At 36.5% G+C, this 23,468-nt stretch overlaps 1 protein-coding gene across 2 annotated transcripts in view; it reads right to left on the bottom strand.

The window, feature by feature from the left end:
- Positions 1–23,468, bottom strand: part of NLGN1 (neuroligin 1) — a 552,397-nt gene that overhangs the window by 314,952 nt on the left and 213,977 nt on the right. The window contains exon 3 of one of the 2 annotated variants that reach the window (XM_026666512.2): positions 11,518–11,577. The exons of the other annotated variant lie outside the window; for it this stretch is intronic. Coding sequence (XP_026522297.2) covers positions 11,518–11,577 — 60 coding nt within the window. The remainder of the gene's footprint in view (positions 1–11,517; positions 11,578–23,468) is intronic. 2 annotated transcript variants of the gene reach the window in all.

Below are 23,468 nucleotides of genomic sequence, written 5' to 3'. Positions count from 1 at the left end.
CATTGGCTTCTTATTTTCCTACCATGAATGCAAAATGTAGGGACCAAAAATAAATTATTAATTTGAGAACCACTAAATGACTGCTCACAGCAGAAGCTGTAAGCAGCTAATTGTATGCTTGTAGGTAGCGCAGGAGATTGTTTAAGAATTCATCTTTAATTAAAATTACATTGAATTACAGAGCACTGACTGTGAATAGTAATGAAGTCTTGGTAGCACCATTTGGTTTATCTGGGCAAATGGGGCAAAGAGAATAACTGTCTTTGTAGAAACAGCCACATCTATTTCCTGAACCTTGTATTCTAGCAAGAAATCAAGTTCAAGTTACAAAGAGCTCTGTGAATAAATTCAACCTCCATAATGCTTTTTTTATGACTTCCTTCTGAATATTATGCTCCAAAAGGTTAAGGACAGGCAGTACTGCAAACTTCTCTCAATTTATCCACATGCCATAGCAGATAAGAATAGAGATGAAATAAATTTTCTGCATGCTACACTGTCAAAAATATCACTGCTGACCTACAAGAAATCCACCTCTATGAAGCAATATGGTTCTTTCCACTCAGAAAGGAAATAGGGAAAAAGGAATTGAGAGGATTCAATTTTTTCCAGAGTTCTGAAAGCTCTGACAGTACCTCTGAAATGTTGTAGATATATCTTCATCCCCTTCAGCTTATATAAAAGAATTGGGTATTAAAACCAATTTCAACAGAAATAGATGTCTACATTTAGGCACAAAGAATTATTTGTAGTGAATGAAGGTGAATATAGTTATCCAAGGATAGAGTTGCAGGATCCAATCTGGGTCAATCACCGGGACCAGAAGTTTAACCTTCCAAGCTTTTGGACCAAAGGTAGTATTTAGCAGGTTCTGACCAGTTCTGGAGAACTGGTAGCAGAAATTCTGAGTAGTTCAGAGAACCAGCAAATACCACTCTGTCTGGCCCCACCCCACCCCATCTGTTCTCTGCCTCCTGAGTCCTCTGCTTGTGTTTCGGGTATTTTCCCACATCATTATAGTTGTGCTTTTAAAGTTGTAGCAACGTTTCGGCAGAATCTCATCTGCCATCATCAGGCTTCTGTATTGTGTTCGTCTGTGAGTCAGACTTTCACAGCCGTTTCTGTTTTAAATTTGGTGTTAGCCTACGCTGTGCCAGAATGGTTTTTTCTTCATCCTGATTGGTTGGGAGTCTTGGTCTGTGTTTATTGGTCTTGGAGTTTGCTGTGTTCTGCTTGATTGGTGTTTCTAATATCTTCTATCTGTTTTGTAGCTTTTTTTGTCTTGATTGGCTTGCAACATTGTGTTTCCTGTATTGGAGGCTTTTAGTGCGGCTTGGCTCCGAGTAAATGGACGGTATCATTTATTAGGAGGCTAGGTTTCATTTGGGTGCCTGGTTGGGATGTGTTTGAGCTGGAGGTATCGGGGGGGGGTCTGTTTGTGCCGAGGTGTTTGCCTAGCTTGTGATGTGGAGATTTTTTGTTTGTGAGTGCAGGCTTCCAGATAATTGACATATATACACATATAGCCTGATGATGGCAGATGACTCCCGCGTAAGATTGGAAGTATCTAGGCCTAGATACTTCCAATCTTACGCGGGAGAAAACCCGAATAACCAAAGATCCATATATATATATATATATGTGTGTGTGTGTGTGTGTGTGTGTGTGTGTGTGCATGTATGTATGTATGTATGTATGTATATTTCCTAATGAGAAAGAAACCACAAATCTCTCTCTGTGTTAGTGTAATATAATCTTTGCATTAATATTGGCCAACAGCATATCAGCTTCCAGAAAACATTGGCATTTAATGCAACTAATTGTGGACCTTCTTTTAAATAAAGGAAGGCAAGTTGCATTAATCTTAAAACAACTTAACACAAATCAAACTGATAGAATTATCCTTTGGCATACCTCCAGTTAAGTTGGAAGTTGATCTTACTCCAGATTTTGAGGCCATTTCAAACCAGACCCATATATTTTTTTAACTAACCAAGCAAATACAATTTATAATCTTCAAAGCCTTGATACTATTCTTCAAGCTGTTCCATAATTTATGATGAACTTTATGTTTTAAGGCAACAGAAGAGGAAAACTATTAAATACATGACGGAGAAATTTTACTAACTGTGTAATTGAAATGTGACTTTTATTTTTGACCCATCTAATTCTTGGTCCTGGACCCATCCATTATCTAGATTGGGCCTCCCTACATGTTAGTTAAAGACCAACTGGGATCTTCAGCCCAAGAAAGGTTGTACACTGAAGAGTTGTTCAGGTTATTTATTGAATGCTAAAGCAAACTTTAAGGAGACGCGGTGGCTCAGTGGCTAAGATGCTGAGCTTGTTGATCAGAAAGGTCAGCACTGAGTAACGGAGTGAGCTCCCGTTACTTATCCCAGCTTCTGGCAACTTAGCAGTTCGAAAGCATATAAAAATGCAAATAGAAAAATAGGGACCACTTTGGTGGGAAGGTAACAGCGTTCTGTGCACCTTCAGCATTTAGTCATGCCAGCCACATGACCACGGAGACATCTTTGGACAGCGCTGGCTCTTCGGCTTTGTAACAGAGATGAACACTGCCTCCTAGAGCCAGAAATGACTAGCATGTATGTGCGAGGGGAACCTTTACCTTTAAAGCAAGCTTGGTTTTCTCCTCTCTTTCATTGCTATGTCAGAAGGAATAACTTCAAAAGAATTCATAATCAGAAGAAGCTGCTCATAAATCTATTTGTGCCATTACTGCTCTTGACATTTGAAAATATATTTCCACAGTACTTCATGTAATTAGGATGTAGATGCCTGCAAAGAGGTAACAATGGCGGATTCTTCCCATGAGATTATATATTAGCAAAGGTCCACAAGGCTCTTGATATTTCCTTTTCATTTGAATAGCCAGAGCAGATTCAATTCTGAAAACTTAAATTAACCACTGTCTCCTCTATGACGTACTTCCCTAAATTCAAAGTACCTAACCACTGGAGGGCATTTGCTCTGGCATGATGTCATGCCCTCCCTGTCCTTTGAAGGGTGATACAGTGAGGTTTACCTAACTGGAGAAACAATGCCTCCATGACTCTGGACACACAGAAAGAACAGAGCATGTGCTTCATCAGTTGCCTGTATTGCAGACATTTGTACTTGCCTCATTATTGCATTTCTGTATTTTTTTTACTTTTCTACCTGTGTTCTACTGGCACTAGGCTGCAAATAAACAAGGTCTAATAGCTACATAAACATGCTACTAAAGGTGGTTCAATAATTGAACTCTCAGGAAAATCTAACAACTTAAAGAGAGGCAAAATTTGATGATGATAATGATGACGACAGATCTTTAGCACTAGCACTTGCATGTAGACTTATATACTGCTCCATAGTGCTTTACAGTCTTCTCTAAGCACTTTACAGAGTCATCATATTGCCCCCAACAATCTGGGTCCTCATTTTACCAACCATGGAAGGATAAAAGTCTGAGTCAACCTTGAGCTAGTCAGGATTGAACAGTGGGCAGAGTTCTAAACATCTACCACCTTTATTCATAAAATAAGAGCTACTTTAGGAAAAGCAAATCTAGTACAGGCACAAGAGATAATTATTTTTCAGGAAGACAACCCAGACAAATAAATTAAATCGTGGATGGACAATTTTTGTTTTATTTTTTTCAACCTCAAAGGAAAAGTGTAGTGATGATGTCACAAGAGTGGTTTGTGCCAAAATTTTCTGCTGTTGTTAAAGAGCCACGGGGAAGAGGTCCTTAAATGTTTTAATTCTAAGACACGCAGGGTGATGAATATAAGATGGGCTACTATTTAGAGAAAGAGAGAGGGGGAGAGAGAGAGACCTTGCAGAAATGGAGGCAAACAGCCCCGAATTGCAAGATTTGATATATCTGATTAGTCCAGAAAGAGAAGTTAATAAAATATTGAAAACACAAACTTTCACATCTATGCCCAGAGCTTCCTGAATGATTTAATGGTTACTCTGCTATGGAACCAATCAGTCTTTTCCCACTGTCTGTTCCATATATGAATTACAGTGTCCTTCGACCAATGATTCCAATGAAAATTAATTAAATCCAAGGTGGCCACTTTAAAATAGTGAGAGATTCATTATGGGCCATTGGAAATTAGTCAAATTAGTTCGAGACCTCTGGTTCATGGAAGAGAGAAATTCTGTCTTCTTCTTTGAACCAATTTTGTTTCTATCAGTCAGGTAGTACCTTCCAGCTATGTTAGAACCTTAGTGCTCTCTGAGATTGATGGCTTTCTTGCAAATATTTCGTTATGAAACTAGGTAAATATCAGTGCTATGATGTTACCTAGTTTGGTAATGAAAAGTCTGCAAGAAGATCACCAAGCTCAGAGAGCACCAAGGACCCCACAAATACATGGGTCATGGTGCTATTTATGCTAAGCCCACTTTCAAACTGATGATTGAAGAACAACAGCTAGAATAAATATAAATGTTGAAATATGCAATAGAAGGGTTTAGAAGGGTTAAAATAAGTTTTCTGGAAAGAAAAACAGTAATTAAACTAAGAGATGACTTCACATTATGCACTACCAAACAATAGAAATGCTGAAAGTCTCTTCATTGCTAAAATTTATATGGGAGCTTCATTCGTGAATGTATTGTCAGAAGTTATTATTCCCATGTCTTCAAGTTTTATTAATGCAATATGTAATACACTGATAATGCAGTGCAAACTTCCCTAAGGAGGGAAATGTAAAACAATAGCAAACTGAAAACTCAAATAATGTGAAATTTTAACTTGGGATATTTTCATGGATTTAAAAAGAGATTTAAGGCTTTTTGTATCATCCATTCATGCAGTATAAAAGTACACTTGAATCCTGAAGCATAGAATTGACAGAGTACCTCAGGTTAATACACATAGTTCCCCACACAATTCTGTTTAGAAGTTTAGAAGTGATGTGAGCTTGGGAGTTGAAATCCAGACATCTTAAAGTTGCCAAGGTTAAGAAATACTGTACTATAATATTTTGTGAAGATGAATATAAACTATTCTATGTGTTGATCTTGATTTCTGGTGACTTCGTGACATGCCCGTTTAGTTTTCTTCACAAACGGTTTGTTATCTGTTTGTACACACATACACATAAAGAGAGGGGGAGGGAGAGGGGGAGGAAGAAAGGGAGAGAGAGAGAAGAGAGAGAGAGAAAGAGAGAGAGAGAAGGAGGGAGGGAGGGAAGGAGGGAGAAAGGGAGATTTTCCCATTTGATCTTTGAACCCTAGATTTCCAGATATTCTCCCATCCGAGTAATATTCAGATCCTAGCACAATTTTGGGGATCAGTAAATGTCAACTATATGTCAGCTTGGCAAGAACCGTGAAAGAGCCCCTCCTAAAATTAAAATTGAGATATATGTCTGATTAGAGCTGGGTTCAGGGAACAGTTCAAAGCTTTCCTTGATACTCTTTGGGTGTAGAGATATCAGCATTTTTTTTTAAAAGAAGGAACAGAAGCAAAGGAACAATGAAAGGAAAAACAGCTCACCTCTTCTTAAAGAATTCGTTTAAATACAGTAAAGCAGTGTTCCAAAATGGGGGAAAGATATGATGTCTGACTGATCCACTGATATGACTTTTTAATACAGAATATGAATTTACACATCTTGAATTGAGCAAGCAGATTTAGTTAGCTTCCTTGCTGTCATATTTTATTAGGATTTATTTGCTCTGTGTCTCATTTCTCCTTTGGAAGTCATTCTGCTTTTCAATCACTCCATGCAACATAGGGTGTGCTAAGTGGCAAAAGTTAACAGTCAAAAAGACAAGAGCCTTACTTTCATTTCTCTTCTATAAAATTAAAAGGTAGGGGGAAGTGTCATCATTGTGTTTTCTCTTCCAACTATGAGACCATTTGGAGAAATGTCACATTATGTGTGCGGCCCCCAAATCGAAAAGTTGTTTAGAATTTCCAGCAGAACTTCCGAACAATGACAATAATTTGTGGAAGGGACAAAGCGATCTCAGGCAGGGATGTCCCTAGTGAATGGTAGAAACTGGTCATGATGGTTTGATCAATGCTTCTCTTGTGTGTTTTGTGTGTCGCAGGCAGTGGTGGGATTCAGCCAGTTCGCACCACCTTGGAAGAACCGGTTGTTAACTTTCTGAGCAGTTTCGTGAACTGGTTGTTGGGAGAAATCATTAGGACAGAGAACCGGTTGTTAACTTATTTGAATCCCACCACTGGTCACAGGACTAGGAGAGGAAGATAGGATGGTTGGACAAGATAGAAAATATGTCCATTGTTCAGCTCAAATCCAGGTAACCCAAGTGAGCTCATCTATGTCTCTTATAACTTTTAATTCCTTTCTTTATTTTGGCCAAAATAAATCTTTAAGTGCAACGAAGGATAAACATTCTAGATATCTTTACAGATGATGAGACATCATAGCTGCCCAGATTGTCAGCTTGGGTCACTGTTCTCAATTATAATTTTATGATCTTTTTTCCAAATGATTTGCAAGTTCATTCAGAAAATAATGAGAAACTATAGGTATTGAAAAGTCAGGGTAGCACAATTTGCTCAGAATGATCTCCTAGTTGTTTTCCTAGTAATCCAGAAATTAGAACTGCACACACTGTAAAGATAATGATCCCCAAATTAAACCATCAACTCCATTATTAAGCAATGCAATCATTAAGTGAGAAATTGCATGACCCCAATGGAGTTATGACCTCATTGTGCCATGGTTGTTAAACAAGGCATGACATGACCACACACTGGTGATTTTACTTTTCTATTGACTACTCTTATGTAAAAGTTTTAATAAGAATTATATACAAAAAAAAAACACTGGCTGTGAAGTGTGCAAAGGACGGTCACATGACCGAAGGATGATGCAATGGTTATAATCACCCACCAATTGTGAAGTACCTGAATCTCAAACACACAACTGCAGGGATACTATGACAGTTGTAAGTATAAGGACCTGTCCTTTTTCATCACTAGTGTAATTGTAAATGGTCTCTCAATTGAGACTACTTGCATCAGAATTAACCTAAGGAAGTTCTATTGCTTAGGCAAAAGACAACTGAAAAAAAAATACTGATACAAGAGTCAGTGAAATAATATTCTGAAAGGGGAAATGAATATTCTGCTCCATTTCTCAAAGTTTAAAAAAGACTCTGGAACCTCTAAAGATAATTTGTCACAACTTCAGAGAACTTCACTATTACTAACTTCAGTAGTCATCTGTTACTAATAGAAGAGGTGCCACCCAATCAATTTCATAAAAAGAACTGAGTTACTTCTGATAGTTCTCCTGTCATTGCTAGCTAAGTTTATTTTGCACAGAGATGTTCTTACATTTTCCCCTCCAAAGAGTGAAAGGTACTGATTAATTTGATGGATGTTTTAGCTGTTAGTGCCTGCCCCACAATTATGCGACAAATTAGAAAAGCCACAACAGTCTGAAGGGTGAAGAGCTGATCTTTGAAGTAATTTCTCAACAAGATCTGTAAACAGCACAGCCTTTCCCAAACTGCGAGCCAAATAAAAACTAGGACTAGGAACCTCTTAATATCACACAATATCCATTTATTAATTTTTGATTGTATAGGAAAGGCCAGTGTTAATGGGGGAATTGCTCTCAAAGTTTTGAATGTTAATAGGGTTATGGAAATAACTAATAACTTGTCATAGAATGTGTAAGAAAGTGTGACTGTGGGCAAAAAGCAGGAGAGAACATAATTTTAAATGTGTGAGTTGGATCCCGAAGGTATTTTCCTACCTGAAAAGACATCACCTTAGGATAGGTCTGTGAAGCTTCTAATTTACAAACCTAATCTAATCACCATCTAATTATGATCGCCAATTTGGAACAGATCAACTTCTTTATTTTGCTATTCATGTGAGACTGTAAGGACACAAGTGTTTTCAACAATCTAATAAACACTTACCCTGTGGCTTGTAAATCTTTTAAATAACTGAACCAATCCATTTCATAAACCTTAGTGGGTCACCATTTGTGGTGGTCTGCAGAAGAGCATTGTTTGAAAAAGGGGAATGATAAAAATTCAATGGTTTATTTTGCCAGAGAAACTTCTTGCTCAAAGGGACACGTGGAAGCTGCTGTGAAATCTAAAGGACTCAAGTGTGACTTTGGAAGAGTACAGTCACATGGTTTTCATAATCATCATCACTCCAAATGCACTCTGAGAACAGTAAGATTTAGCCCCACTTGTTCTGCTTTCATTTCAGCCTGGCTTTTTCAGCTATACTAATAAACAAATTAACTGTGGTTTGAAGGATTTCTTAAATTATTTTATTTTAAATTATTTGACATCTTGAGTATTCTGTGGACAAAACAGTGCAGAATCTTACAGTTACTGTCCCCATTTATCTATATTTATTTCCTTTGTTCATGTTTATGTTCATATCTATATTTGTTACCTTGTACATGTTTGACAAACAAATAAAATAAAAAATACGCATGGAAATAATAAATCATTTTATTTCAGACTTAATATATTTCTAGGAAGATGAAGATTCTCTGTCATCCAGGTAAAGTTATCTAGAAGCTGAGATAGGGTAACTCCGTGCAACACAAGACAACCTTATGCCACCAGACTTGAAATTCTAGACCTAGAAAACTTTGAATTACGCCGTCTTTGGTCTGATCTAAGTATGGTATATAAAATCATACATTGCAATGTCCTACCTGTCAATGAATACTTCAGCTTCAACCATAACAACACAAGAGCACACAATAGATACAAACTCAAGGTTAACCGCACCAAACTTGATTGCAGGAAATACGACTTCAGCAACAGAATGGTCAATGTCTGGAATACTCTACCTGACTCTGTGGTTTCTTCCCCAAACCCCAAAAACTTTAACCTTAGACTGTCTACTATTGACCTCACCCCTCTCCTAAGGAGTCTGTAGGGGGCGTGCACAACTTTCTCACCGCCCATCAATTAATAATTACAGGAGATCTTAGGCATCTACACATACCTGAATAATTTCAAATCATGGACAGTCCAACTTTTGTTCTATTTCTGTATGTGCATTTTGGAAATTGCAAAAAGTACAATTTTCTTTCTTGAACATCAGAAAAGAACAACCCTAAAGCTTTTGTAGAGGCTAAGAATTAAGTACCCATACCTGGAATGCTGATATCCTAAGCCCGCACTTTGAATGGAAGATTCTTGCAAAACTTATGACCTTTTAAAGAGCCTCAGACTTAGAAATAGAAGTTTGGAGTGAGCATATTAAAGTCTGATCTGAATGAGAGAGGGTTAAGGTGAATTTGGTTCTAGTGGTTGCACCAATGGGAAAATCAACTCACTTTTCTAATTAATTCTCTCCCTTTGACCCCTCAATTTTCAGTTTATTCTTTTTATTTAAAGTGTTAAATAATTCAGCTTCTTCAGTCAACCTTTGAATTAATGACACAGTGGAATTTGGGAGTTCATGGGTGCATGGGAGGGCTCTCGAAAGCAGGGAAAAGCCAGGTTTTACAAATTAACTGTGTTAAGAGAGCAAGATTATTCTTTTGGGGGGAACCAATATTTAGGTAGCAAAATATATTCTAGGTTGCAGAATATATTACAATATCTCAGTTAAGCATTTTTCCTTGGTATTTTATTTAATTCAAAGTAGAAATAGAAACAACAACAACAACAACACACACGCACAGATACTTAACATATAATTGAATAGTTTTGAGTATCAGAGAAGAAACACACAACAGCTGGTCTGTTCCAGGATCCCAGAAAGTAAGGAAGAAAATGAAGAGGCATACTACAAAGATGCTAGTAAAAGTAAAATGTCTCAGGGGAGTTTTCAAATGAAACCAAATCAATCATTTATTTATTTCAACGGTTGACTAGCTCTATCGTACCTATGGTCTCAGTATAGGTAACAGGACCTTATTCATCTTGTCTAGACTTGGAAAGTCACCAGGTCAGGTTTGATTAGTTTAAGAAGGAATACTAGAGGCTAGTTAGACTGGAACTTGAAGAAACATTCCAGAAGTCAAAGGAAACCACTTCCATGTTTTTTTGTCAAGAAAACTCATCAGTTATAACCATGTAGTCACCAGGAGTCACCTTTCCTCCAAAATTGTCTTTATATCATTAAGAACAAGAATAATATACTTTTTGTTAATGTGTAGCCAGTTTGGCCTAGCCAGTGGTTAAGGAACCAGCTAGAAAGATAGAAATCATGAGTTCAAGCCCCGCTTTAGCCCCAAAACCAGCTAGGTGACCTTGGGCCAGTCACTCTCTCATTCCAATTGACCTCACAGAGCTGTTGTTATACGGAAAAGAAGAGGAGGAAGGTGTCTTGAGTATATCTGCCGCCCTGAGTTATTTGTAAAAATAATAAATACAGATAGATAGATAGATAGATAGATAGATAGATAGATAGATAGATAGATAGACAGACAGACAGACAGATGGATGATATAGATAGATAGATAGATAGATAGATAGATAGATAGATAGATAGATAGATAGACAGACAGACAGACAGATAGATGATAGATAGATAGATAGATAGATAGATAGATAGATAGATAGATAGATAGATAGATAGATAGATGCAGTGGTGGGCTGCTTCCGGTTTGGACTGGTTCTAGTGAACTGGTACAAACGACAATCAGCTGGCCTCATCCACTAGCCCCCGCTGTATCCTGTCTTATATTTCCTTCTTTTGCAGCTCAGCTGATTTGTGTGACAAAGTGGATTACCGCGCCTCAGCTGTTCTACTTACCGGGGAAGACTAGAAGGTGAGTTGAGAAGTTCAAATTGGTGTTTATTGAATGCTGCGTGCATATGCAAAGTGTGAACTCACAGAACTGGTTGTTAAATCAGTTGCAGCCCACTGATAGGTAAGTAGATAGGTAGATATATATATGCATAGACAGACAGACAGACAGATGTCTAAGATTTCATGTATATTCTCCAATTAGCAGAAAGTATTCTGCAATCTCCCTTTTTCCACAACAGTAAAACTGCATTGAGGATACTGAGATGTGAATCATCGGAACAATATGGTTGCTTAGGAAACATTTTTATAACAGCATTTATCACACTTTCAAACACATTTCTATAAAAATGGAAATAAGTGGGTGACAAAAAGAAACAAAACACATCGCCTTGATATTGAGTGAAATCGATCAAAACAGAGGTTAGAAAACATGCAAGAAGGTTTACAGAGTGTGTTTCCAGAGTGTGTTAGTTATCATGGACAAAATTCAGTTGGGATGCAACACACCAAAAGTTGGTCCCAAGCAAAGAAAAATAAAACACCCTCCTTTAAAAAAAACAAAACACTGTTATTTAAAGAACTTAACGACATTCTTTCTTTAAAAAAATAAAATATGTAACAACAAGCAAGAAGACAAAACACATCAAAAATGGGAATTTAAAAAAAAAACACATCTTCAAAAGAAGACAAGAAGAAAAAAAAGAAGGGAGAAAAAAGTTTTTCAAAGGGGGTCCTTGTCATGCAAATCAGTTTGGCAGGGGGAAAAAATATACCTTCATCTTCTGCACCTTCGTTAGCACCTAAATCATCTGTCTGTTTCTTTGTTAGGGGACCTAGGATTGAGAATGGAGAAAATGGAGGAAAAAGACAATTCAAGAATATACAAGACTAAAGAAAAAAAGTCAATATTAAACTTCCAAAGATGTTTCAAGAAAAATTCTCCAGGAAAGAGATTATTATCTTATTATCTTGAAAATGTGTTTTCCAGTGAAATATCTCTCAATGGGTATATTGAGATGCTTTTCAATCAACTTCTATATAAAAAGCAAATATGCGGTCCAGATATTATATTAAACCTGAACATGAATATTTTTAATAGGAAAAAATAATAATAAAAGACCCATTATATACAAAATAACAGCCAAGGAATGTTTTCATCTGCTGAATTGACAAATTTATTTATAAGCACTGAAACATATACATTTCAGGGAACAACCATTTTGCTTTTGGTCTGCATTACAAAGATTCCAAATTGAAAAAGCAAGATAAAGGTTTTTAAAAAGGAATTTGTTTTAAAACAAACAGTCTAACACATGCAAATTGAATTTCATAAATCCAGCCACAGTAATTAACAATTTTCAATGGTGTTTTTTTTTCCATCCCAGTGTATATAATTTAAATGCAGTTCTGAACATAAAAATCCCTTTGAACTTTAGAATACCTGCTGACATTCTCGTTAAAAATGAGAGATACCAAAATAGGGATCAAAAACCAAACATTGGAAGGGTTTCTTTCACAAAATTCATTACCGTCTTAGCAGGTCAAGGCATTGCAAACTGATTCATAAGAATAAAAGAATTAAGACTTAAAAACATTCAGTGTCAGGAGACAAAAATACCATTAACCAGTGCAAGATTAATCACATTTTGCAAATGAAAATGGCTACTGTTTTCCTCAAGCATTCTGTGTTCTGTGTTTTTCTTCTTCTGATTGCTTCAAGAAAACTCAAAGGCCATGAAAGACACTATTTGTATATACCACATCTTTTTATAATTTGAAAGCACACACCAAAACAACTAAAATTCAGCACCACATTTATTTTACTCTTTTTTCGTGCTAACATAATTCTGTCACTTGCATGCATCACAGGGGGATATTTCTCCCTGCTGATATACAGTAGAACCATAGAACATTCAGTTTTTAAAAAAGCAGCCAAGCACCAAGTTAAAAAGAAAGAATACAAATCTCATGCATAAAATGATGACAATTGAAGGAAACTAAGGACAAAAGAAAAATCAGAAGGGAGCGATAGTCACCAGAACATGGATAGGCAAGAAGCGCACAGCAGTCCAAAGAAACATTAAAAGATTTATGCATCAAATATTCTTTTTTCATCATTTTTTTTTCATATGACTATAAAATGGTAAACTGATTAGAAATTGGCAGTGTGAGGAGAAAAAAAAACCATGGAAAATTAGAAAGTACTGTCAGTGGAAGAGAAGACTGAGAAATACAATCAAATGCACTCGTAGGATTCCCCCCCCCCAAAAAAAAAAAATGTTTGTTGCCTGAGGCAAAGAGTAACATCTCTTTCCATGTTCATTTCAGATGCAGACCCAGCGTCACAATTCAGTGTTGCTGGGGAGAGAAATAAGGACCATATTTAGTTCCACAAATCTTCACCCGATTCCTATAACCTTGCAATAAATCATGCTGTTAGAGATGGAGATAGTGATCATCAAATGCACACTACACACCCAGAAGAACATCTTCAATAGTTAAAGATGATGTCCTTTCTTGCCTCACTTTTTGAGTTATGGCTTACCCAAATCCATACCCATTGGCATCAAAAAACTAAAATTCTTCGCACACTTCAAACATCATGTTAACTATGAACAAATGGACAATGCTGTAGGACAATGCCCAGGCTGTTCTGACCCAACTTCCCAAATGTGACAAACCCTCTGTAATCAATCAATGATTCCTTTATTAGAAGCGCTAGCAGCCCTGGCAAAAAGCCTCTCTCTCACAGCAGGCTAACAGGTTTGTCCGGCAGGGAGATGAATAGTTGTCTGCAACATCTATTCATCTCTGCCCCCTGCCTTTTATCCCCAGAACTAGGCTGGGGCTTCACTAGCAGCGGTGGCTCTTCCATCCCAAGGATCAGCCCACAGATTTCCACTGCTCTCCTCTCCTCTGCCTTCTGCGCATCTGTGCATCAGGCATTCGACCCACCTGTTCCTCCTCTTCCTCATCAGCCACCTCCAGACCTGGGGCCTATACTCTCCATCTGAGGGCTGACAGACATTATGCTGATCTTGACTCCCATGCCTCCTCCTCATCTGATTTGGCTTCTGGAGGGGCTGGTGGCTGACAGGCCACAACACAGGCTCTCATTGTGTCAGAAAAAAAATAACTACCACTACCACTACAACTGAAACTAGAAATGCAAAACCAAACACAGAAGTGTATTTTAAAATGACAACTGTTCTGACTCCACACACGAGTGGAGGCACCAGATAAATTGTGGTGTAAGGGAGGTATTGAGTTCTATAGTATTTGAACTATATCTAAAAATGTGATTCTCCTTCTAAATGGAAACTAACATAGTAATTTTTGACTGGTGTATAACTGACAAGAACCCAGGAGATAAATTTCTCCTTTTTATTGCATTGTCATGTTAAGAAAGGCTGTACTTGTTGAATTCATATCTACTTCACAGCCATTAAAGGCATCAAATGGCATTCTGAAAGGCAGATTCAAGCTGCTCACCTTCAACTATTATATCCATTTCCCTTCTTTCTGTGTCCTTCAGCTCAACTTATCTCAAACTAATAATAACACAAGTAAAGAAACATTCCATCTTGAAGGGTGGGTAAAATGGCCCTTTGTGCAGCTCTGTTGGTGATATTTTAGTTGAAAATGGCAGAAAATATCTTTAGATCAATACATGTGTGTCAGCATATTGCCTAAATCTGGACTAAAAGTTAGGTGGTTAGTTGGTTAGTATTTACTCCTCTTGGAAAAAGCAGGATAGTGCAAGACAGAATAACATCTCTTTTGCTTCATTTTTAGTTTTTGACCTCCAAACATGTACAGATTAGAAAGAGGAAGAAGAGAGAAAGATTTATTTTCCCTCCATCCTATGGTTTCAATGTTGCCATGGACACCATTCAGTTTGTTGTTGATGTTTGTCCCACCAAAATTGGAGGGAATACCAGTAACCATCAATGACAAACTTCTGATTCCAAAGGATAGCGATGGCATCCTTAAGCCTGTTATTACTTGCCACAGGATGATTTGCTTTCATCATGGTTAATAAATAGTAAGCTATGTTTAAGCAAGCACAGCCAAAGAAGTGTATTCTGATAGCCAGTATTGTGAGAGGTTTCAGGCTTGGGATTTTTATCCAATACTCTAGGACAGGAACACAGGGATTGATGCTGGCATATCCTCATATATATTACGTGTTCATCCACTGATGTAATTCACACACTGTAGTAAACCAGCTTGTTAGGAACTGAGCCACGCAAGCATTTTCTTGACACGTTTCAACAACATAAATAGAACCACAGTTACCTGACTCAATTTGTGGTTTTATTAAGGACACATAAAGGCTGACTGCATACAATACAATTGTCTAAAATAGCATTCCCCAACCTTTCTGGCACCAGTTTCAGTGGGGGAGTCTTCTACAGGCCAGGCATGGGAGGGATGGTTTTTGCCGCAACCTAGATCCTGCACATGTGCAGATCAAGCTTCACTTGCTTGCTGCTTGCATGGCCCAGCTCCTAACAGGCTGTGGACCAGTATTGGGTTGCAGTCCAAAGGTTGGAGATCCCTGCTCTAAAATACAATTGCTTATTTAATGGTTTACCCTACTGTAAACTGTAAAGCTTAATCCAACCAGTGAGTCTTGTAGAATCTGTATTCTCAATATCAATTTAGCACAATATCAAGCCATAATTAAATCAACCACCTCAAAAAAACCAAGACACTGAATTATAACTACCTAACCCCCAACAAATGTAACTAGTGTCATGACTTGTGGTGGTGGTGGGTTTTTTGTTTTTGTTTTGACTGTATATAATATCTCATAGTCTGCTTAGCAAATGAACTAAACCATTTGTAAAAGAAAGTCCCTTGATTGCTATCAGGTTGATCAAGTTGCAGAGTCATCTTACATTTGACTCCTGCCACAACTATCTCATGATACTTATTAGTACTAATGGGAAAATGGACCATAGGTCAGTGACCCAGGAGTGCAATGCAAGGAGCAAAAGGAATTATGGCATCTCGTAATAACAATTAATGGCTGGGTGGCAGAAATAAGAAAACTGCCGTATGTGAAATAGGGGAAGCTCCTTCTGAACTCATTTCATTTACATTTGCTCCTTGGTCTCATTTTCTACTAAAAATATAACTCAGCCTGCTCCTCAGAGACCTACCAGGTTTAAAGTAACCAGCTTTAAAGGGGAAAATACATCATCTTGTATCTTTTCCGAATGAGATTGTGTGCCCAAAGGAAGATATGTGAATGTCTATAAGGCATGTGATCAAGGCACTGACATACCAATATGATTGGTGCTTAATTATTATGGAGCATGTAATTCTTCTCCAGTTAATGAGATACCAAAGCAGATAACATTTATTCATTTAAAAGGGATTAAAGCATAACCATGGGGTGGGCGGGGGGGGGGGAGTTAAAAGACCATAAACCCTGACTGGTACACCAGATACACGCAGGGGCAAGAGCTGTTTTAATCATTCTGCTTACACTTCCAACAGTTCCAGTATCTCATATAAAAAGAATGTTAAAATTTACAATAACCAGATCCACAAACGTAACTGGAAACCAAGAAAATCAGTTCATTTCTGCATCCAAAGATGCCACGAATACTAACTAGAAGGAGTGGTGGGGAACAGTAGTCAGAGAGAAAAGTAGTCTTCCAGTGGTGCCAAATTAGAACTATAAAGCAATAAAACAAGTAGTGTGTTTCAATCAATTTTTCATGGGCCAAATAAGCACAGGTAGTCCTTGATTTACAACAGTTCATTTAGTGACCATTCAAAGCTACAACAGAACTGAAAAAGGGATTTATGACCATTTTTCACACTTACGACCATTGCAGCCTAGTCCTTTGATCAAAATTCAGATGCTTAGGAACTGACTCTTATTTATGATGTGTCCCAGGGGCATATGATACCCTTTTGTGACCGTCTGATGAGCAAAGTCAATGGGGAAGGCAGGTTCATTTAACAAATGTTACTAACTGCTGCAGTGATTCACTTAATACCTGTGGCAAGAAATATCATAAAATGGGGCAAAATTTCCTTAACAACTGTCTCACTTAGCAACAGAAAATTTGGGCTCAATCGTGGTGAAAAGTCAAGGACTACCGGTATAAAAATCTAAACTGTCCTATGTTTCTCTGATATAAAGTACAGATAGATAAATCCCATCCAAAGGCCTTATATTTTTATTCAGGAAACTGCAAAATTAACTGTAGAAGCTTGCAATTTTTTAAAAAAATGTTTTATAGCAAATGACTAGGGCAACTGTAAAAATTAGTATGACCAACTAATCAGAAGCTGTGAATAGCATAAATATAGACCAAAATATGACTTCCGGTTTCCTGGATAGTTCCTCAGGCCATCACCAAAGAAAGCAGATTTGGTCCTTAATAACTCTTACTCAAGGTCTTTTGAATTTTTTTTTTTAGCAATGTCCAAGTAATGTCCTTTCAGGGTGAACGAGAGTAAGGCAAAAAAGAAGAAGTAGGTAGCAATAGAAATCGAGGGTAGGAACTAAGGAGAAACATCTAACACAATGTCTATGAAAATTCTCAGTCTACCAAGATATGGTTGTCCCAAAAGTGCTTTTTCAGGAGGCAACTGGACTTTCTTGTTTTTTTCCTTGAAGAGTTTCACTTCTCATCCAAGAAGCTTCTTCAGTTGTGACTGAACGTTGGAAAATGGAAGGATTTATATTCCTTGCAACTCATCTGTCATTAGAGAGAGTGCTAGAGAGAGTGCGAAAGGCCAGATGACTGCAAGGAATATAAATCCTTCTATTCTCCATCATTCAGCCACAACTGAAAAAGCTTCTTGGATGAGAAGCGTAACATCTTCAAGGAAAAAAAGAAGAATGTTTCTGAAAAAGCACCTTTGGGACATCCAACACAAACTATTTAACAACAGTTTCACTGAGTCCATATCTTTCTATACTTACAAGCTACCCTTGACATACAGGGTGCATATATTGCCTTCTGTTCTTTTCAGTTCTCATTTTATTTAATTACAGTGGAGGGCTTCCTGAGTCCCCATTCATACTGCATCAAACTTACTTTGGTTACTGTTTCTTCTGATGGTCTTAAGTTTTACTTTTATATCACAAAACAATCAGAAGCATATGTTCATTTGCAGCCATTTTAATCATTTTAATAAAAATTGATTCCTCACAGTAGATGGCATGCTATCCACTATCTTTCACTGACATCATTTAAACATTTACTTATCCATTTCCCCATCTTTAGTTAATAGTCTACCCAAATACAAAATGTTATCTATTTACTCTAATCCACTATTTATATACAACCTGCAAGCAATGCACACTTATTTTTCTTGTCAAACACAAATACTTAATATATTAATTCTCAAATCTATATATTGCTTTCTGCTTTATACATCTGTCTAACATTTGCTTTGGGTAATTCAGGATCTTGGCCAATGACATGATATCCTATGCATATAAAGATACACATACATTATTTTTCTCAACTACACAGTTCAAACATTGTAATGAACATTCTTCACACATCCATCTATACATACATAAAATAACTCATCAGATATCGGGCATCATGTATCCTTGCTTTATTCTTTGTTCAAAGCTGAACAGTTCACTGAGCTTTATGGTAATATGCACTTTGCTTCCATCATACACTAGTTTTTATCGCATTCAGCAATTGATCTTCAGCTACATATTTGTAGAAACATTTCAAAACCATAAGTTATTCATTTTATCATACATTTTAAGACAACAAATGCACAATACATTTTCCTTCTCTCATTGTACATTTTTCAATAACTTGTTGAGGAAAGAGCAAAAACCCATGTTGCATACTGTCTCATCTGCATAAAGCTGAACTAAACTTCCCAAATTTAATTTGTTGTTTATGTTGGTTTAAGAGCATGCCATGTCATTCCAAATTCCACTCCATTCTTTGGTATCATTTCCTCTACCTTTTCAATCAGTATACTGTCAAATTCCATTCCAAATTCCATTCTATTCATGCCACTATTTGGTATCAATTTCTCTACTAGAATACTGTCAAGCAGTTTTCTAGACATACTGAATAAACCAATTCCCTGCAGTTTTTCCCTTGGCCAAAGGGAATAAAAATAGGTTCCTTTCAATCATCAGGGTTAAATACAGTTCTCACACTCATGTTAAAAAACTCTGTAAAGATAATTCACCAATGAAACACTACTGTAGCCACTGCTTTTATACCAGCTGGAGATTTTGAGTTATTTCTAGCAATTAATTATGTCAAAACTTATCTTTAAAAGTTATGTCATTTTAGATAAATTTTAGTGTATTCTATAATATTTTATCTATACAATGAAATTGTATATATTTGTGTTTTGCTTAATATTTCAATTTAAGATTTTTTTCTACAAGTTCACGTCCTACACTGAATCTATGACATATTTCATACCATAACATAACATTTTCTGTGTCTATATTTCTACTTGCAGCTTTACTATACCTCAACAATACAACATTTATGACTTTATTTTCTTCATTTTTTCTTGGCCTATATCATTTAAAATATAGTTCAATTTTACCACATATTAGAATCTTTCCCATACAAACTACTAAAATACTTTTTCCCTGCATTCGTCTATTTCGTTTTCCACTTTTTTCTTTTGTCTTTGACCTACAAAAATATTGTACATTTTTCCCTTTTCAGTTCAGTAAGATGTCTTTGTTAGATCTGTAGAATGTAAAAGGGCGACTTTGATGTTCTTCTCAGACAGATACCTATTAAATTGGGTGGTTTAAAATATCAAGCTGCCTTTATTTTTTAAAAAAGGAAATTCCATTTCATCCACAAGAGAAAGAAAGCTGCAATAAGAGATGGGTCTGTTAAGTGTATATTAGTGGAAATAAAAAAATATCTTAGGGCAGTGGTGGCTAACCTTTTTGGGCTCCTGTGCCAAAAATTGTGCATGCACACTCATGTGCCAGCATCCAGAAGGCAATGCGCATACGCACACAATTCCCCTCACTGCCCCCTTATTTGCACTGCGCCTCCCAGCTGATTTTTGGCCTGTTTGAGGCTTTTTTTTTGGCCTCCCAGAGGCTTGAGGACAGCTTCTGCAGCATTTGCAGGCCAAAAAATAGGCCCGTTTCATCACTTTCGGTATTACAGGAAGTGACGAAATGGGCCTATTTTTCGGCCTGCAAAGGCTGGAGAAGCTGTCCTCAAGCCTCTGGGAGGCCGAAAATCAGTTGTGAGGTGTGTGCATCCACAATGAGGTAAGTTTGCCTGCGGCTCGCATGCCAGCACAAATGGCTTTGTGCACAGGTGGCACGCATGCCATAGGTTCGCCATCACGGTCTTAGGATTTAGCCATTTTGATTAACAACTATTCATGAATGAAGGCGAATATATGTGTCCCAGATGTTGCAGGATCCAATCTGGGTCGGTCACTGGGACCAGCAGTTTAATTTTCTGAGTTTTCAGACTCATGCTGGAGCCCATCCTCAGAGAACGTACCTCTAGCCAACTATTAGAACATAGCAACTATTCAAAAATTATCATGGAACATAAAATAAGATATTCAAAATATTTTAAATGTCATTTTAATAAATATATTTTATTAATTATGAACCTATTGACTACTGAGGTGTTTTGAACAAGTATTTGCTTTGGCTGGGATTGTATGATTATGATTAGACAACATGTTTTAGATCCTTCATTAAGCTACCATACTGTTCCACTGAAATTTAATTATTACACATATAAATTATAAGACGATTATATAATGAAGTTTAACTTGGTCACTGCAGCCTTAAGCCCTTCTCAACATGAACAAATGTTCTTTCAATTCCATATCAAACAAGTTTCAATTGCCTATTTTATTATTTTATCAATTGCACATGCTTATCTTGCTTACATTTTAATATATTGATCATTAATTGACTGGATATGTGAATTTAATGTATGCCCTATTGCTACATGGTTCATATGGAAGAGTTATCCTATTTATTCAAGATTGTATTTAAATTAAAGGGGTCCACCTTTAAAAAAAAAACCAAAAAACTGGTCTGACATGAGTTTGAAGAGAGAGAGAGAAGAAAGATTGTATGAGAAATGTAAAATGCTTATTCAACAAAGTTTTCTCGAATGTGAGGTTTCCGTTTTTGAGTTTGAAGACAGGTTAAAAGTCTGCTGATTGTGCCCTATTGCCTTGTTAAAAGTTGATGCTAAATTATCAGCAGTGATTACAAGATGTTTTCTTTGATTACCTGGCTTCATAAAGATTGGCACAGGCACCAGATAGATAATCTGGATATTCCTTCAGAAAAATTGAAATACATGGTATTGATCTTACATATAGAAATATCATTTGATCTGGTGCTGTGGGAATTTTTGAACAAAGTCTTGGCCAACTGCATAGGATTTTGTAAACAAATCACAAAAAAGAGCCTTAGGACTTTACCCTTTAGCAGGATAACTATCTGAAAGCAAAGCACATTAGGGCTGAATTTTGTTTCAGGACAGAACCTTGCAAAACAAAATTTAAAAAAATGAAAGACTGGGTTAATAAATGGACTGCATAGGGCCAGTGTCAGGCAAAAGCAACCAGAACTACTCATGAAGACTCTCAACAATAGTTTCATTGCTGCTCAACTACTGTATTTTGCAAGCATCTCACCATATTGTCTGAATTTCTGGGGAATGGCAAAATAAACCTTTAAGGATTTCAGCCTGTGACACTCACTGCAGTGCAAAGTTTATAAACTCATGCCCATCTTAACTCTCCCTCCAATCTAGCCAGAGAGTCCACCATATCCTACTTCTGCAGAGAAAAGGGAGTCATTAAAAATCCCCAAATGCATCTCTAGATGGACAGCAGTTCAAAATTTTGCTCACTCCTTCTTTATAAGTCTTCCACTTGCTTTCTTCCCAACATAACATCTAGAGCAGAGTTATGTATCATGGTTCAGAAAGTATTCCAGGAGCTATAGACTTTATCATTTTCCTATTTTGTTCATTAATTGGGTTGTGTGTATTCCAAATTCCTCACAGGGTTATTATAAATAATTACTTCTAACACAATATCTCAGGGAACTCAACAGTCTATGTTTCCTTTCAGTTTTATCTTTGTAGCCCCTTCTTGTTTTTTGTTGTGTGCAAGCAATCAAATTTAAAAAAACAAAAAACAAATAGGGATTATTAGACTGCTATTGTGTGATCTTTCTGATAACATGGCATGGTTTAGCTCCATTTCTTTTTTTATATACGGTAGACAGTTGCAAGTTGTTAAAATGGGAGATAAATTATAATCTATGCATAAAATAGGCATATAATGCCTATCTGGAAACTGCAGGTAAATTTGTGTTTAGAAGTCATGGATTATCAGAAGTATTAATACTGAACTTATTGCTAATGAAGTTTTTAAACTAATTGAATTATTACAACATCAAGTTTAACTTTGCATATCTGCAGAATGTCAGTATATTAAAACATCTTTTGGTTATACAATTTGTTTCACTAGCCATGTCTATGCCTCCCAATGTAGTCAATATTTCCACCTGTTTTGATTATATGTAAGGCTGCAGTATTCTTTATAAACAATTAAAGAGCATTGTAAAGTGATTATTAAACGGTTACAAGAACTCTGAATAATGAGTTAAAACATCCCATATTAACAGATTAATGATTACAGCTTTAAAGACCAATACATTTATTTCTTTTAATCTAAGATTAAATTGATTCAACCCAACATTTTTTTTCTTTATGTTTTGGACACTCCAGAGAATGTCTTAAAAAGTGTTAGCTGATTACGTTGGAAATGTAAAGTGGGTTAGGAGATACTTATTTGAATGGCATAGGTTTATCCCATAATTGCCCTGTTTTGGATTGATATCTCCTCTTGACATTATGTCTACCTCACATTCAGGATCTCTTGAAATCCTTATATCCATTACTAATTATTTTAAACTTTCATCAAAAACAGTGACTTTTAAATATGTACTTCCATTTGCCATGTGTATGCATGGATAGATATGTTTAAACAACTTGGCTGATCTTTAAAAAAAAACAAATAATGCATATAAACTTTCTCCATATATATATATTTTTATTCTTTGGTCTCTGAATGGCCCAAACACTTTTTCTTTCATCTTATAATCACTTATCCTTTCATGTCCCTTAGCAAAGTAACTTTTTTCCTTGAACTGCATTTATTGGTATACATTTCTTCTCAAAACTCTTTCCTAGTGGGGTTTTTTTTTTTTTGTTATCATCACCATGGATTATAATATGCAACTATTACCAACCCATGAATTCTTAGTTTCATATACCACCATAATAGTATTAATATCACAACTTTATACCTTTGGCATATATTTGTTTTGCTTTTTCATTAAACTAAGATTTTCTGTATGCATTCATCAATTCCATTCCATAATATAAAACCACATTCAAACAAATATATTTAGACCCTTTTCCTGTCTCTCAGTTTCATAGTTTCTTTCTTTCTTTCTTTCTTTCTTTCTTTCTTTCTTTCTTTCTTTCTTTCTTTCTTTCTTTCTTTCTTTCTCTTTCTTTTTCTTTCTCTCTCTCTCTCCCTCCCTCCCTCCCTCCCTCCCCCCCCCCTCTCTCTCCTTTCTTTCTTTCATCACTTCATTTGTGTTCTTTACATTACAAAGCACAATCTTCCATATGCCATGGTCTTCAACAAATAACTCCATGAAATTTAAACTTTG

The sequence above is a fragment of the Notechis scutatus genome, chromosome 4 (assembly GCF_049901735.1).
Source record: "Notechis scutatus isolate UNSWTSFEM ecotype Mainland chromosome 4, rNotScu1.2, whole genome shotgun sequence".
NCBI classification, from domain to species: Eukaryota; Metazoa; Chordata; class Lepidosauria; order Squamata; family Elapidae; genus Notechis; species Notechis scutatus.
The sequence above is the reverse complement of the archived record's forward strand: the minus strand, read 5'-3'. Positions and strand labels throughout refer to the sequence as shown.